The 15494-nt window shown below is 44.0% G+C and overlaps 1 protein-coding gene and 1 long non-coding RNA gene across 3 annotated transcripts in view; both read left to right on the top strand.

Annotated features, from left to right (window-relative positions):
• Nucleotides 1-10761, top strand: part of LOC110529504 (midasin) — a 62270-nt gene extending 51509 nt beyond the window's left edge. For both annotated transcript variants that reach the window (XM_036984899.1, XM_036984898.1), the window contains exons 79-101: nucleotides 470-696; nucleotides 1466-1603; nucleotides 1918-2108; nucleotides 2355-2516; nucleotides 2729-2863; nucleotides 3060-3198; nucleotides 3441-3619; nucleotides 3728-3862; nucleotides 4046-4184; nucleotides 4340-4614; nucleotides 5706-5858; nucleotides 5937-6038; nucleotides 6194-6392; nucleotides 6535-6702; nucleotides 6795-6949; nucleotides 7037-7126; nucleotides 7250-7365; nucleotides 7566-7740; nucleotides 7949-8022; nucleotides 8133-8247; nucleotides 8429-8495; nucleotides 8983-9125; nucleotides 9342-10761. In XM_036984899.1, the coding sequence (XP_036840794.1) occupies nucleotides 470-696; nucleotides 1466-1603; nucleotides 1918-2108; nucleotides 2355-2516; nucleotides 2729-2863; nucleotides 3060-3198; nucleotides 3441-3619; nucleotides 3728-3862; nucleotides 4046-4184; nucleotides 4340-4614; nucleotides 5706-5858; nucleotides 5937-6038; nucleotides 6194-6392; nucleotides 6535-6702; nucleotides 6795-6949; nucleotides 7037-7126; nucleotides 7250-7365; nucleotides 7566-7740; nucleotides 7949-8022; nucleotides 8133-8247; nucleotides 8429-8495; nucleotides 8983-9125; nucleotides 9342-9527 (3463 nt within the window). In that variant the 3' untranslated portion in view covers nucleotides 9528-10761. The remainder of the gene's footprint in view (nucleotides 1-469; nucleotides 697-1465; nucleotides 1604-1917; nucleotides 2109-2354; nucleotides 2517-2728; nucleotides 2864-3059; nucleotides 3199-3440; nucleotides 3620-3727; nucleotides 3863-4045; nucleotides 4185-4339; nucleotides 4615-5705; nucleotides 5859-5936; nucleotides 6039-6193; nucleotides 6393-6534; nucleotides 6703-6794; nucleotides 6950-7036; nucleotides 7127-7249; nucleotides 7366-7565; nucleotides 7741-7948; nucleotides 8023-8132; nucleotides 8248-8428; nucleotides 8496-8982; nucleotides 9126-9341) is intronic.
• Nucleotides 10762-10882: 121 nt separating this feature from the next.
• LOC110529503 lies at nucleotides 10883-15493 on the top strand. Its single transcript, XR_002474399.2, has 3 exons — nucleotides 10883-11014; nucleotides 14522-14660; nucleotides 14747-15493. It is a non-coding gene; the product is annotated as an uncharacterized LOC110529503 (long non-coding RNA).
• The last annotated feature ends 1 nt before the right edge of the window (nucleotide 15494 follows it).

Here is a 15494-nt window from a genome sequence, read left to right as displayed (position 1 = left end):
ATTACTTTTCTTTTAAGATATCCTCTATATTGAAATCAGTAGTTCATTTTATCTTGTTAGATTTTTTTTTTTATAATTTGAAGGTGCACTATGCACCGCCATTTCCTGGTTGTAAAATTAGAATAGTTTGCATAATTTCAGTTTGTGACAAAACAAGCAAGTATAGTGTAGAGAAACATTATACCCTCTAAACAGGTGTGAAATACATTTTCCATAATCCAAAATATTGTATTTTCAGCTGTTTTAAGCTAGTGTACAAAACCGAAAGTAAAAGATGCATAGAAGTAGAGCACATAAAAGTTCTACAGCTTCTTTGACTTGCTTTCAATGAGAATGAAAGATCTATAACACACATTTCTATGTGAATTTGGTTAGGTCGCCCCAAAAGTTACATATTGCAGCTTTAAGCATAACCTTGCTGTTCATGCTCTATTCATTTGCTAACCCTCCCTTCTCTTCACCTCCTCAGGAGCCACTTCTCTGTGTGTTGCTCTGGCTATGACCGGCTGGGTGCCGTGGCGGCACAGATGCCCGTGGTGGAGCAGCTCTTCACCCCCAATGCCCCAGAGGGCACGGCTGACACCCAGCCTGGTCTGACCCGTGGCCTGCAGTACGTCAGGGGAGAGCTGGAGTCTAGCCTGACTGAGTTCACCACCTGGAAGACACAGCTACTCTCCCTGGGCCACGGACACACAGGTGAGAACAGACCGACCGTCCTTTATGAATCAGTCAAATGTATTTTATAAAGCCCTTTTTACATCAGCTGTTGTCACAAAAAAGCTTTACAGCAGTGGTGGGAAAAGTACACAAGTGAAAGTCACCCAGCAAAATACTACTTGAGTAAAAGTCTAAAAGTAGTAGTTTTAAATATACTTACGTATCAAAAGTAAATGTAATTGCTAAAATATGTTATATGTTAAGTAAAATGTTAAGTAAAAGTATAAATAATTCCTTATCAAACCAACCAGACGGCACAATTCTCTTGTTTTTGTTTATTTATGGATAGCCAGGGGCACACGCCAACACACAGACATAATTTACAAATAAAGCATTTGTGTTTAGTGAGTCCGCCAGATCAGAGGTCCGCCCTCCTCTCCCCTGTAACTATTCCCCAGGTAGTTGCAGTAAATGGTAAAATAAGTGTTTAAATTTGACAATTTTTCCTGTGCTGCTAAGTATTGCAGCAAAAAAAACGACTTAAGTAGTACTTTACACCACTTCTTTAAAGTAACCCATTCTAGACCCCATCATAGAAACAATTGTATTCCAATGGTATTACACTGTTACAATTCTATTATACTTCCATTCCAATGGTATTACACTGTTACAATTCTATTATACTTCCATTCCAATGGTATTACACTGTTACAATTCTATTATACTTTTATTCCAATGGTATTACACTGTTACAATGCTATTACAGTGTTATTACATTGGCAAAATAATTTTCCCTCTCTTTCTGCAGCTTACCAGCAAAAATTCCATTCCGAGTTCTCTGCTGAGCTGGAGAAGGCCATCAACACTGTGCTGGTTGCCGTGCAGACCCTGGTGAAGAGAAAGGATGGGGAGCAGCCGAGAGAACAGCAGACAGACACCAAGAGAGGTGAGGAGTCACCCCTGCTGTCTGCCTCCAATAACACACCTGGGTTGTATTCACTAGGCACCAAATGGAAGAAAACAGACTGGAACTGGGAGGGACATTCTGAACTTGTCCATAAAGAAACGCTTGTTTAATGCCTTGTAGTATGCTTGTGTGGTTATTGTTGGAGAACTGTCGAAGAACTCGCTGTCAAATAAAGCTATCCCAAGAATGCCAGAATACGACTGGGCCAAGATGCGCTAACATGATCAATCCTAGTGTTCTGCGAGTCGCGACCATTGATGAAGAATGATGTAATTTCCTGTTGTATCTGCCAGTTCCAGAAGGTGATGAGGAGGAGGAGCCCCAGGAGGACTTGCTGAAGCCTGGTCACCTGAGCCGTCTGCTGGAGGAGGAGTTGGGAGCAGAGGTGGCGTCTCTCTCCCTGGGGGAGGTCAGCGACACGCTGGAACAGCTACTGGAGAGACTCCGAGTCCACCGAGACTCCTGTCCACCTCAGCAGCTCCAGGTACAGTAGTCACACAGCATACACTGTAGCCTATACCACCCTCTAGTGGAGTGGAGATACACAACCACCACTGAAACACCTTGCATCTCGACGATTTTGTCGGTAATGCCAATGAGTTCATCATTCTTTCTCCTGAGTTCTTCTGAACGATGATGTCCTGCTGTTTCAGATTGCTTTATCATGATATTCAGAATATATCACCAGTGACCCTCTGTCTTCCTCCTTTGTCCTGCGTGTTGTGTTTAGGAGCTGAGTGAGGCGTGCAGGCTGCTGGTGCGTCTAGACCCCATGCTGGGGCTGTACTCAGAGCTGGTATGCTACTACCTGGCTGTGTCAATGGGAGCCCACAGGAGTACTGGGAAACTGCTTTCTGTCCTGGCCGGCATCTTCACTGAGTTAGCCCAGAAGGTACTGTATGCAACCCCTGTACTTGGATCTGTTTTCTAACACAAGCACAAATGCATGTTGAAAAAAACGATAGTAGTGAAAAATCTTAGAACAACCTGTAGTTTCAGTAGCTCTTTATTTCTACTGTTTGGGTACGTCACCTAAGCTGCAATGGTGCTACTGTACAGCCACTGTTTTTCTTTGCTGATTTGCCTTATTGTCTTGTCCTGCAGGGCTTCTGCCTCCCCCAGGAGTTGGAGGGAGGGGATGGAGAGGGGGCCACAGAGTTCCACGACTACGAGGGCGGTGGCATCGGCGAGGGAGAGGGCACCAAAGACGTCAGCGACAAGATCGAGAACGAAGAACAGGTGATGCTTCCTACAAGAATTGCATGCAATACAGTGCAGACACTAAGATCTATGTTATTTGGGTAGCATTGCTCATGAAGGGGTGAATCCTAACTTGCACTTAAGTTGAATTTTCACTTGGTCACCTACTGACATCAATGCATTACTCAGTAAAAATGTATAAAGTTTTGCAAAAATGTTACGTTTTCTGTCGTAGGTGGAGGACACTTTCCAGGAAGGCCAGGAGAAGAAAGAGGAGGAACCTGACAAGAAGAACATTGACGAGGAGGATAACGCTATCGAGATGTCTGAGGACTTTGACGGCCAGATGCATGATGGAGACCAGCAAGAGCCAGGTGGGTGGACAGAACTCTTAACAGACAGCCTCATGGGAGTCTGATCACGCTCCTGGGTTATGTTCATTAGGCACCAAATGGAAGAAAATGGACACAGGGAGGGCCTACCTGGAATTTGTCCAATAAGAAACACTCATTTTCATTGTCTGTTGCAAAACATTTCAAACCGTTTTCCATTGCATGCCCTAATGAACCCTACCCTGGTCTCGCATCTCAAAGCGCTCTTGGTTGTGCCTTTTCAGGTGAGGATGACGAGGAGGATTCTGACAAAGAGGAGGATGAAGATCTGGATAAGAAGATGGGCGACCTGGGCGAAGGCCAAACGGACACGCTGGATGAGAGGATGTGGGGTGATGATGAGGATGAGGAAGAGGAGGAGGGCAGCGACAAGGAGGAAGAGTCAGGCCAAGGAATGGACCAGGTACGGAGAGGAAGGATCAGAAAAGAAGGTTCAAATGTCAGAAAGGGCCGTATCTGCTGCTTCTAGTAGGACCATTTCACAAATTATGCTCTTTTGTGGTTTCTTCAGGGGGAATCAGAGCTGGTAGCCAAGGATGACAACCTGGATGCAGCGGACCCCAATAAAGACAACAAGAACAAAGACGACAAAGACCAACAGTTGGACGAGGAGGAAAAGGAGAAGATCCATGAACAAGGGGACGAGGTAAGCTTTCACTGAAAATATATGCATATATACTTTACTGAGCGTATCAATGTTGCTTCACAGATTATCCCTGGCATTGCAAGGGGCTTTTTTCTGCACGTTACTCAACACATCTCAGGCTGTAGTTGGGTGAGTTTTAGCAGGAGTGCTAGATAGTGTCTGATTTGAGTATCTGTGTTCCAGCGGGAGTTTGATGAGAACGAGGTGGACCCGTATCATGGGAAGCAGGAGAAGAAGCCTGACCCGGAGGCCATGGACCTGCCTGATGAACTCAATCTGGACCAGGAGGAGGACCAGGCCGGGGACGAGGGAGCGGGAGACGGTGAGGCCTCAGGGGTCAATTGTATATCCAGAAGAGGAAACTTTTTTTTTTTTTGTCCTGTCACTAAATAAAATAATTAAAGAATAAGGGAGTAGAGGAACCGGTGGAGACACCAGAGAATCAGTGTGTAACAATTTACGTTCTTTCTCCTCCAGAGGAAAACCCGTTCGACATTGACGAGAAGCCAATGGAGCTGGATGAGAAGGAGGGAGCGGAGAAAGAGGGAAAGGAGGAGGGTGAAGCTGAGGACATAGCTGAGGATCAGACAGACAAACAAGGAGAGGAAGAAGGCCAGGATCCCAAGCCTGAGGAGGAAGAGGGAGGAGGAGAACAAACCGAGCAGGAGGATGAGGAGGAGAAGGACAAAGGACAAGAGGCAGGGAAAGAGGAGGACGTGGCCATCCCTACAAACGAAGGCCAGAAACCAAAGGTAGTTTGACTTCTTTTCTCTTGAATCATAATGATACTTTGCTTCTTGAAAGTCCAATATCTTCAACTTGACTGCTGACATGCAAATCATTATGGGTCTGTGTCAACAGTGTACTATTGAAAAAAATATACCAAAATATAGTTTTTGAGCTTTAAAGTGAAACACTCAGACACACTGGTAGGATTGTCAAACATTTGCCTGCCGACGGTACTTAGACTGTCAACACTCTGTTCAGAGGTGCTATCTTTTTTGTGTTCATACAACAAAGACCTTGGACTTCATCAGCCACTCAGCCTTGTTAAAATACTCCAAACCAGAAGGTGGCAGTAGCATTGTTTGGCAATGCATATCCTTGCGTGTTGCTTATGGTCTAAATTTCAAGCTCTCTGCGCTAATGTTGTTATTTTGTGGGAAATCATTTTTGGTAATAGCCAGATGGCCACAGCTAGATGACTCCTTACGAAGATGACAAAAACGATTTAATTCACACTCCATAATCCCATACTGTCAGTGCCAGGCCATAGCCAAATGTTTAGCTAGCTAGCTAGCGTAACAGTGCAGTGTCCTTAGCTAGCTAACACAGGCAGCTGTTTCATGGAACGTAGCTAATCCATTGGGATCTAATTACAATATCAATACTAGCTATGGTGGTTCGCTGACTTGGAGGAAGTATTTAGTGTTGTGTGCATTGCGTCTGTGCACTTAGCTAGCTTCCGTCCCATAACCTAATTTGCATATGAAGTGTGACTGGCTCATCCACGGATGTAGGAGAAAATGCCATATTTTTTCCTATTTTTGTGTTGCGTCCCCCACGTGGGGTTTCGTGCTCTCTGATTGGCTCGAAGTCAAGTTGTTGGCCACTGACAAGCATTGGGATTCTACAAGTAGAATCGGTAGGTTCATCGCTACCGGTTCAGGTACCGCTTTTGTTCTAGCAATAGAAGGAACTGCCTCCCACTGTGAAAAGTGAGATTATCAGCAGTGAGATTATCAGCGTGTTTAATGCTTTAAGCACCTTGTGGCCCCAGATGTACCTAGAACAGAATGCTTTGCTAGTTGTGTTCAAAGCCTTTTTTCTTCATTGCCCACAGGAGGACGAAGAGGAGGGTAAGGATGAGGAGCAGCCAGAATCGACAGAGAGGAAGGAGCACAACACAGACGGTCAGACAGGAGAAGAGAACGTCCAGAGTGAGACCGCTGTGGAGCTGGCAGGGGATGCATCCGAGAGAGACCAAGCTAAAGAGGTAGAAACACACACCCATTTACAGCCGAGGTAAATTTGTTATTTGGCTGGCACACATTGACCCTCTTGTGTTGTCCAGGAGCATGGTAGTGGAGCGGCTGATGCCAGCCAGTCGGAGGGACATGAGTCCAAACTCATGGCAAGGATGTCCTCTCAGAAAGCGAGCCAGAGCAAGACACAGGTATGTCTGGTCTACAAATCTCTACAGTGTGTTTTTGAGTTAATGTTTTCTAGTGAATCTGAAACATTTTAAACAGTAATCAAATTCTGTTTTGTGTTTTTTAAGATGAGCTATATATTTCTAAATTTGTTCTTATGCTGACCTGGCTGTTCCAGAGCTTCAAAAGGAAGCCGGGGCAGGCTGACAACGAGCGTTCGACGGGCGACTACAACGAGCGAATCAACAAGCGTCTACGCACGGTGGAAAGCACTACGGAGAAGACGTTGGAGAACAAACAGACTCCGGCCCAGCAGGAGTCAGACCTGTACGAGCATATCAAACAGGGAGAGACGGCCTACGACGCACAGACATACGGTCAGGCACCAATCACACCACAGAGCAGATATGGCATACCAGTTCACCCCCCTAAGAAGATGATAGTCCAAGATAAGAAGCCTTTGCTTCTAAGCTCTTATAAGAGCCCTTTCACTGAGCCGCTTGCCTCTGCTGTTGACAGATGTTGCCAGTGCAGACCAGCAGAAACCAGACAGAGCCCCACAAGATGAGGACCAAGAGGACGACGACATTGCAATGGATACAGAGGAGCAGGAGGAGGACCTGCGGGCTGTTGAAGCCCAGGAGTTGAAGCCAGAGCAGCTGGACTCGACCAGAGCGTCACAGAAAGGTGCTCTATCCATCTCCTCTCACTGTCTACACCTGTGTGGGTGCTTGTTTGTTTGCCTGTTGTTTGTCTTACTGTGTAATTTCCCCCATCAGGTCTGGACAGTGGAGACCAGGAGGCGCTGAGGCAGCATGAGGAAAATGAGGAGAGGCCAAAGGACACACAGGGTCACAGTGACGAGGAGCGCCCAGAGAGGAGCACAGAGTCTACCATCCACACTGTTCCAGAGTTGCTAATGGACACACTGCAGGTACCAGAGATCTGATCAGAGATCTGCATAGGGCTATAGTACTGGAGCACTCTGTATAAGATTAGCTGAATGTGTGTGTCTGTCCAGAACCCAGTCCGCGACCCAGAGGAGCTGAGGAGGGAGATGGAGCTGCAGCTGGAGGCCTGGATGAAACAGGCCCCTGGAGACCAGGAGGAGGTACCAACAGCTAATACATAAATATTACCGGATACTATTTACCCTGTCATGCGTTATTCCCATGACCTACCTTCAGAAGTTCAGATCTCTGTGTGTTGCTCCTGCTAATATCTTGCCCTATAGGAGAGTGCAGCGGCAGCCATGTGGCACCAGTACCAAACGTTGACCTCGGCCCTATCCCAGCAGCTGTGTGAGCAGCTCCGCCTCATCCTAGAGCCCACGCAGGCGGCCAAGCTCAAGTGAGTACCTACCGCAACCCCTAGAAGATCATTCATGGAGCCTGGCCTCTGGTCAGCCATCAGACAAAACGCAGACCAGAGCAGGAACAGGGTTTTGTAACCTTTCCTATAAATGCATTTATTTTTTCATTTGGAAGATCCTTTTTAATTTCACAACAAATAGTAGCTCATCTCTTTATTCTGTTTTCTCTCTGTCACAGAGGAGACTTCCGCACAGGAAAGCGTCTGAACATGCGGAAGGTGATCCCCTACATCGCCAGTCAGTTCCGTAAAGACAAGATCTGGCTGAGGAGAACCAAGCCCAGCAAGAGAGAGTATCAGATCTGTCTGGCCGTGGACGACTCCTCCAGCATGGTGGACAACCACTCAAAACAGGTAGGTCGCTTCACAGAGGGATGAGTGGAGACAACCTTGCAATCAGTGCTGCAGGAACTGTGTGTGAATTCTAAACGGCACGCTATTCTCTTTAGAGTGCACTAGTTTAGGCCAGGGCTCAAAAGTCTCTGGTCAAAAGTAGCGCATAGGGAATAGGGTGCCACATGGGGAAAAACACTATCTCACCTCTGTCTCCTGTGCCTCACAGCTGGCCTTTGAATCCCTGTCTGTGATCGTCAACGCTCTCACTCTCCTGGAGGTTGGGCAGGTGTCTGTGTGCAGGTGAGAGGAGCAGTCACTGAAAATACATTAATATGGATGTCCAGGTGTTTCTCTTCCCCTGACAGTGAGATAACAACATGATGTGTGGATTGTTTTGGTTGTCCCCTCAGCTTTGGAGAGACAGTGCAGCTTCTCCACCCGTTCCAACAACCGTTCAACGATCAGTCAGGTGCTAGGATACTGAGGCTCTGTCAGTTCCAGCAGAAAAAGACCAGGATAGCCCAGGTGGGAGTCCCTTTCCTTCTTCCTTCATTTTTACACTCTTTTTCATTTTGATGATTTGAACCACTTTCAGGCCTGTTCTTTACTGTGATATTGTTCCACAGATCTCTCCCCAAAATATTCTTTGAGACAGATTTATTTTCTTCTGAGACTGACTCCCACATTGTGCTCTAATATCCTTTAGTTCCTGGAGACCTCAGCCAACATGTTTGTAGCAGCCAAGCAGCACAGCCTTGGATCCATGAACACAGGTACTCTACTGGGTGGAAGGTTTAGTATGATTACTATAAGCGAGAATGGCTTCCCCTAGTCCCCTAGATCCCACTATTCCTTACAGTAATGGGTTGAGACATATGCAAGAATGTCAGCTGATTACATCATCCTCTGATGCTTTGGGGTCCATGCCCCGATAGTATCTGATGTCCAACAAACAAGCCCTGAGTGGAGCAGTGTGTTGGTAGGGAGCAGAGCCCCAGTACTGTTAGTCAAGGCAGAGTATTGTTCCTGCTACAGTGCCCCTGGTGAAGCTAACATGTCCTCTGTGGAGCCGCTCTGAGGATCACAGTGCAGAGCTGGTATCAGGGCTCTCACTGCTCTCCCTCTGCGGCCCAGAGGACTAGAACCAGTAAGCAGACACCCAGGGCCATTGTGGTGCCAGTGTAAACTGACCGCCTCCCCCTCATCCTGTGCTCTTTTTTTCCCTCCCTCTCACTCTCTTCCCCCCCCTCCCCTCAACAGAGACGGCCCAGTTGCTGCTCATCGTGTCGGACGGCAGGGGGCTCTTCCTGGAGGGGAAGGACAGGGTGATGGCTGCCGTGCAGGCGGCTCGCAGCGCTAACATCTTTGTCATCTTCGTGGTGCTTGAGAACCCCAACTCCAGGGTAAAGGACTTAGTTGATTTAGATGGAATCCATGTTATGTAGCAAGGATTGTGGATAGTAAATGCAAGGTTTTACTGTCATTTACATGATACAGTCCAATAGAAGTTGCATGTGTTTATGTGAATGGTCAAATCACTGAGATATGATATTCATATTGAAATATCCTGGAACTATTCCACAATATTCCTTTTGACATTTCCTGTCATTTTTCTACAGGACTCCATTCTGGACATCAAGGTACCCATCTTCAAAGGTCCAGGAGAGATGCCTGAGATCCGCTCCTACATGGAGGAGTTCCCCTTCCCCTTCTACGTGATCTTGAGGGACGTCAACGCCCTGCCAGAGACCCTGAGCGACGCACTGAGGCAGTGGTTTGAACTCGTCACGGCAACCGACCAGTAGGCCAATGAGAAGAAACCATCTGAGAGGGCAGCAACCAACCGCACAACGCCACTCTGCTGCTAGCCTCTCGACAACACACAGACTCAAAACAGGACTCACAAAGGAAGACGGACTTGCCATTGTATATGTGCCTTTTTTTCTTATTTTTACTCTAATTTTAGTAGACTGTAGAGTTTGATAGCAACCTCCGCTGTTTAGTCCTTGTCATCAGGCCAGGGGAGTTCTGGAAGTTCTTTCGTAATGTAATTAGCATTGCTTTATCTTGCACGTCTATAAAAAATGTTTGAAAAGAAACAAAATGTGATTCCCTTCCGTGTGAACAAGATACCTCTTTTCCCTGTGTACTATAACCCCCTTCATGTTGTATGGATGTTTTCAGTCTAACATGCTCATCAAGACATTCTGCTTTCATGTAAACACATCAAATGACCATGTATAGAGCTGACTGTTGTGATGTTAATGCACTGTTTGTAAAATAAAAAATAACAAGGAAAAAAAGCACCCCCTTAATTATATCATGGCAAAAGAAAAGCATGCTGATATGGGCTTGATCCATTTAAAAAAGTAATCCCAAAATTGTGCCTTGACAAAATAATGTTTCTGCATCTCACTTTATACTATGTGCTTTAGAAAATGCATCCATTGTTTACTTGGAAATGATCATTCTGCCCAAAATAATGTGGTGTTATTATAAAGCTTCCCTCTCGTTTTCTCTCTTTCTATTTTAGTCAATGTTTTTGGAAAATGTGGTTCTTGTGCACTTTGAAGCTCAAGGACTGCTAATGACAATTTTGATAAATGCTCCAATTGGTTCCATTTCTCTGGTCTTAGGCTATGTTTAGACAGGTAGCCAAATTCTGATCTTTTGACCAATCAGATCGGCTCTGAAAAATATCTGTCAAAAGATGTGATGTGATTGGTCAAAATACCAATTTGGAAGTTGTGCTACCTGTCTAAATGCAGCCTAAGCGACATCACAACTACATCTGTTTTGCACCTCGACTGTACTGTAGATAAGGTTCATTCACTGACACATCATTAGAAAATACCATTGCTGTGACATTAGGAAAACAGTGGTTGATTGTGCATTGAAATGTTTATCGCCAAGGTGTTTTGTAATGTGGAAATAACTAAGCAAACAAATGATATTCATGGTAGTTGTTCATACCACCTATCAATCACAAATGACATGATACATTCTATGATGTTAGGGTTAATAAACTTTTTAAACTGTTTTGAGCACATGTTTTATCATGTATGGTAGTAGTCTACAGTATAATTATTTTATGGCCCCTAAAGAGATTTGGATTTTCAATAAGTACTCCACCCCACAAGAGGGTGACATTGATCTTGTTAATCATCGATGTTGAACCAAGATGGACCAGCCAAAACAGTGGATCAGCTGTAGAGCTGCCTCTATAACCATGTTTGCTACTGTCCGCATGGCTAGCTCAAGGTTACCCGTGGCAGCACTTACATTAAAACAGGTAATACAAATATATGTTGGTAACATGAACAGTAAACCATGGGGTTAGTGTAGTGCCAACGAGGTAATGTTCTCTGACATCATGCTTGCCTTGGGAAATAGCCATGGCAGCATGAGCTAGCTAGCTAACATTAAAGGTCATGATCAGTCAAAATCATGTTTTTCATGAAATTGGATGATATTTGGTTTATATCCCAGATCAAAGAATGAAAAATGCCTGTTGCTTTTACATAACGTTTTATCAAAAAGTTATTGGTCCCTGCTCGATGTCAAACACTTGGATACATCTGGATTATTAAGGCATCACCCTAACTCAATTTAATTCCCCAATGGTAATGTGATATTATTTTACCTAATTTAAATAAGTACTGTCTTGTAACCTGCATTGGAGAAGGCAATGTTGTGTTTGCAGTGGGGCATGGTTTATATATACACTGAACAAAAATATAAACGCAGTATGCAACAATTTCAAAGATTTTACTGAGTTACAGTTCATATAAGGAAATCAGTCAATTGAAATTAATTCATTAGGCCCTAATCTATGGATTTCACATGATTAAGGCCCAGCCAATCTGAATTAGTTTTTCCCCACAAAAGGGCTGTATTACGGACAGAAATACTCCTCAGCACTGCTCCTCAGACGATCCCGCAGGTGAAGAAGAGGTCCTGGGCTGGCGTGGTTACACGTGGTTTGCAGTTGTGAGACTGGTTGGATGTACTGCCAAATTCTCTTAAATGATGTTGGAGGCGGCTTATGTTAGAGAAATGTACATTCAATTCTATGGCAACAGCTCTGTTGGACATTGCTGTAGTCAGCATGCCAATTGCACGTTCCCTCAAAACTTAAGACATCTGTGGCATTGTGTTGTGTGACAAAACTACACATTTTAGAGTGGCCTTTTATTGTCCCCAGCTCAAGGTGCACCTGTGTAATGATCATGCTGTTTAATCAGCTTCTTTATATGCTACACCTGTCAGGTGGAGGGATTATTTTAGCAAAGGAGAAATTCTCACTAACAGGGATGTAAACAAATTTGTGCAAAACATTTGAGAGAAATAAGCATTTTGTGCTGATGGAAAATTTCTTGAATCTTTTATTTCGGCTCATGAAAAATGAGACCAAAACTTTACATGTTGCGTTTATATTTTTGTTCAGTAGGGCTAGCTAGATAGCTACTATACTGGTGCAAAATGTTGATTGTAGGGTGTTTGTCAGCAAATATTAAAAATATTATATAATAATACAAAGTTTACACTATTCATCTATGGCAAAGATACTTATTATACTTATATTATACTTATGTTTCCCCTTTCATCTGTGTCTGGTGTTCGCTAGTTACTGGCTAGCTAGGTCTTCATCTGTGTCTGGTGTTAGCTAGTTACTGGCTAACTAGGTCTTCATCTGTGTCTGGTGTTAGCTAGTTACTGGCTAGCTAGGTCTTCATCTGTGTCTGGTGTTAGCTAGTTACTGGCTAGCTAGGTCTTCATCTGTGTCTGGTGTTAGCTAGTCAACACATCCGTCAATGCTGCTGTGAACCAGATCAAAAGAGACATGGAAAACGGGAGAGAGACCAAAACATTGACATCATTGATGCAATTTCAATGTCGTTTGAGTTGCTTTGTGTATCACCAAGTTTTCTTGAGAAGATTTTACTGCAACACTGCTCACCGCATCCAAGTTTCTTAACATAGGAGTTTCAAATAGCTGTCAATCAATGCGAGCTCATGAATATAAGCTCCGCGCCCACGCCTGTCTTTTCAAACTTCCTGTTAGCCATGAGAGAAAAAATTATAATAGCATTTCTATCCCCCAAAAATATTATGGGAGATACAGTGCCTTGCGAAAGTATTCGGCCCCCTTGAACTTTGCGACCTTTTGCCACATTTCAGGCTTCAAACATAAAGATATAAAACTGTATTTTTTTGTGAAGAATCAACAACAAGTGGGACACAATCATGAAGTGGAACGACATTTATTGGATATTTCAAACTTTTTTAACAAATCAAAAACTGAAAAATTGGGCGTGCCAAATTATTCTCCATTAGACTCCATCAGGTTTTCTTCCAGAATGGTCCTGTATTTGGCTCCATCCATCTTCCCATCAATTTTAACCATCTTCCCTGTCCCTGCTGAAGAAAAGCAGGCCCAAACCATGATGCTGCCACCACCATGTTTGACAGTGGGGATGGTGTGTTCAGCTGTGTTGCTTTTATGCCAAACATAACGTTTTGCATTGTTGCCAAAAAGTTACATTTTGGTTTCATCTGACCAGAGCACCTTCTTCCACATGTTTGGTGTGTCTCCCAGGTGGCTTGTGGCAAACTTTAAACGACACTTTTTATGGATATCTTTAAGAAATGGCTTTCTTCTTGCCACTCTTGGAAAAAGGCCAGATTTGTGCAATATACGACTGATTGTTGTCCTATGGACAGAGTCTCCCACCTCAGCTGTAGATCTCTGCAGTTCATCCAGAGTGATCATGGGCCTCTTGGCTGCATCTCTGATCAGTCTTCTCCTTGTATGAGCTGAAAGTTTAGAGGGACGGCCAGGTCTTGGTAGATTTGCAGTGGTCTGATACTCCTTCCATTTCAATATTATCGCTTGCACAGTGCTCCTTGGGATGTTTAAAGCTTGGGAAATCTTTTTGTATCCAAATCCGGCTTTAAACTTCTTCACAACAGTATCTCGGACCTGCCTGGTGTGTTCCTTGTTCTTCATGATGCTCTCTGCGCTTTTGACGGACCTCTGAGACTATCACAGTGCAGGTGCATTTATACGGAGACTTGATTATACACAGGTGGATTGTATTTATCATCATTAGTCATTTAGGTCAACATTGGATCATTCAGAGATCCTCACTGAACTTCTGGAGAGAGTTTGCTGCACTGAAAGTAAAGGGGCTGAATAATTTTGCACGCCCAATTTTTCAGTTTTTGATTTGTTAAAAAAGTTTGAAATATCCAATAAATGTTGTTCCACTTCATGATTGTGTCCCACCTGTTGTTGATTCTTCACAAAAAAATACAGTTTTATATCTTTATGTTTGAAGCCTGAAATGTGGAAAAAGGTCGCAAAGTTCAAGGGGGCCGAATACTTTCGCAAGGCACTGTAGTTTAGTCACTCAAAAGGCTATTTTACATGGGATTCAGAATGACTATTCGGGACCTTTAACATTGAAGCAGTGATCAGTGTTATTTCCTGATAACAGCTAGTTATCGGTTTTCCTCTCCCCACTCAGACCACTCTCAGAGAGTCCTAACAAAATTTGTGCTTTGTGCTTGAGAAAAACCTATTTTTGCACATTTGAATGGAAATCTATTACAGTTAGGTACTTATTGTTTTCCTCAGCATATTGCTCTGCTAATTTGCTAATTCCATATGACTGTTTATAAATTAGCCAGATAGCCAGTTAACTTGCTAGCAAGATTGCTTGTTTGCTTCCACTGCTCTAGCCGCACGGCTACCTCTACTGTAACTTGTGTTTGAGTGCTTATTCTCTTTCCACAGTTTTTAGAGACAGAACGTGTTGGGCCTGTACAGAAACATGATGCGGACCATAAGGCAAGTGCCAGACGAAGGAGACCGAAAAGACTTAAGATATTGGGCGAGTGATGAGTTCAAGATAAATAAAAATGCCACAAATCAGGTGAGATATGGCAAAGCCAATGTCTGAAATTGTTTCATATTTTATGTTGTATCCCTTTTCTAACCATTGTCTCTCCATATCCCTAGGACGCCATCTGAATGATGATCACACAGGCAAACATGCACCACGATGAGCTGCAGTCATCCCTTGCATTGGCTAACATTAAGAAATAAGGATGACATTTTTCGTTAGGTCTTAGGCCTACATAGAGCCATTAGCATTGCTGCGTCAATTCAAAATAGACTAAAACCTGTCTGGAACTGTGGGACTGAGGTAATCCACCCATTCATGCTGGAGGTGAATGCCAGCAACTTTGCTATTCTGCCTCAAATGTAGCTAAGGTATAACTCTGTCAGTGTCCATTATTAGGACACTGCCAGAGTTAGATACCTCAAATGGACTGTGTATGTGCAGCATGAAAGCCATATAGGAGTCAGGACCTTGTCACACTTGCCATGGAAGAAATCTTAGCTGTACCAGCTCCTCTACTTTCTTCTCGTTGAATCCCTGACACTGCTTGTGTCTGATACAGAATGTTGTTTGGCGTGAGCACAACCATATGAGATGTGTCATTGGGAGTCCCCTATCAGTTCGGTTGCTAGTAAAATGTCCATGTCTAGCAGTGGTGACACTTTCCCAGATCGCTGAGTCTAGTTCACTTTTGAACAAAGCAGTGAGAATCATGTATGATATGCCATTTGCAATAATGTGAAATAACACCATAGGTAAGGATTTATTTATTGGTTATAACTAGTATTCCAGGGCTCATGTTGGGCTGCTCTTGGGTAGCTCTTAGCGTCTACCTCTTGAATATAAAACAGACGTGCCATTTTT

This window comes from Oncorhynchus mykiss, chromosome 8, assembly GCF_013265735.2.
Source record: "Oncorhynchus mykiss isolate Arlee chromosome 8, USDA_OmykA_1.1, whole genome shotgun sequence".
NCBI classification, from domain to species: domain Eukaryota; kingdom Metazoa; phylum Chordata; class Actinopteri; order Salmoniformes; family Salmonidae; genus Oncorhynchus; species Oncorhynchus mykiss.
This window is presented reverse-complemented; position numbering and strand designations above follow the sequence as displayed.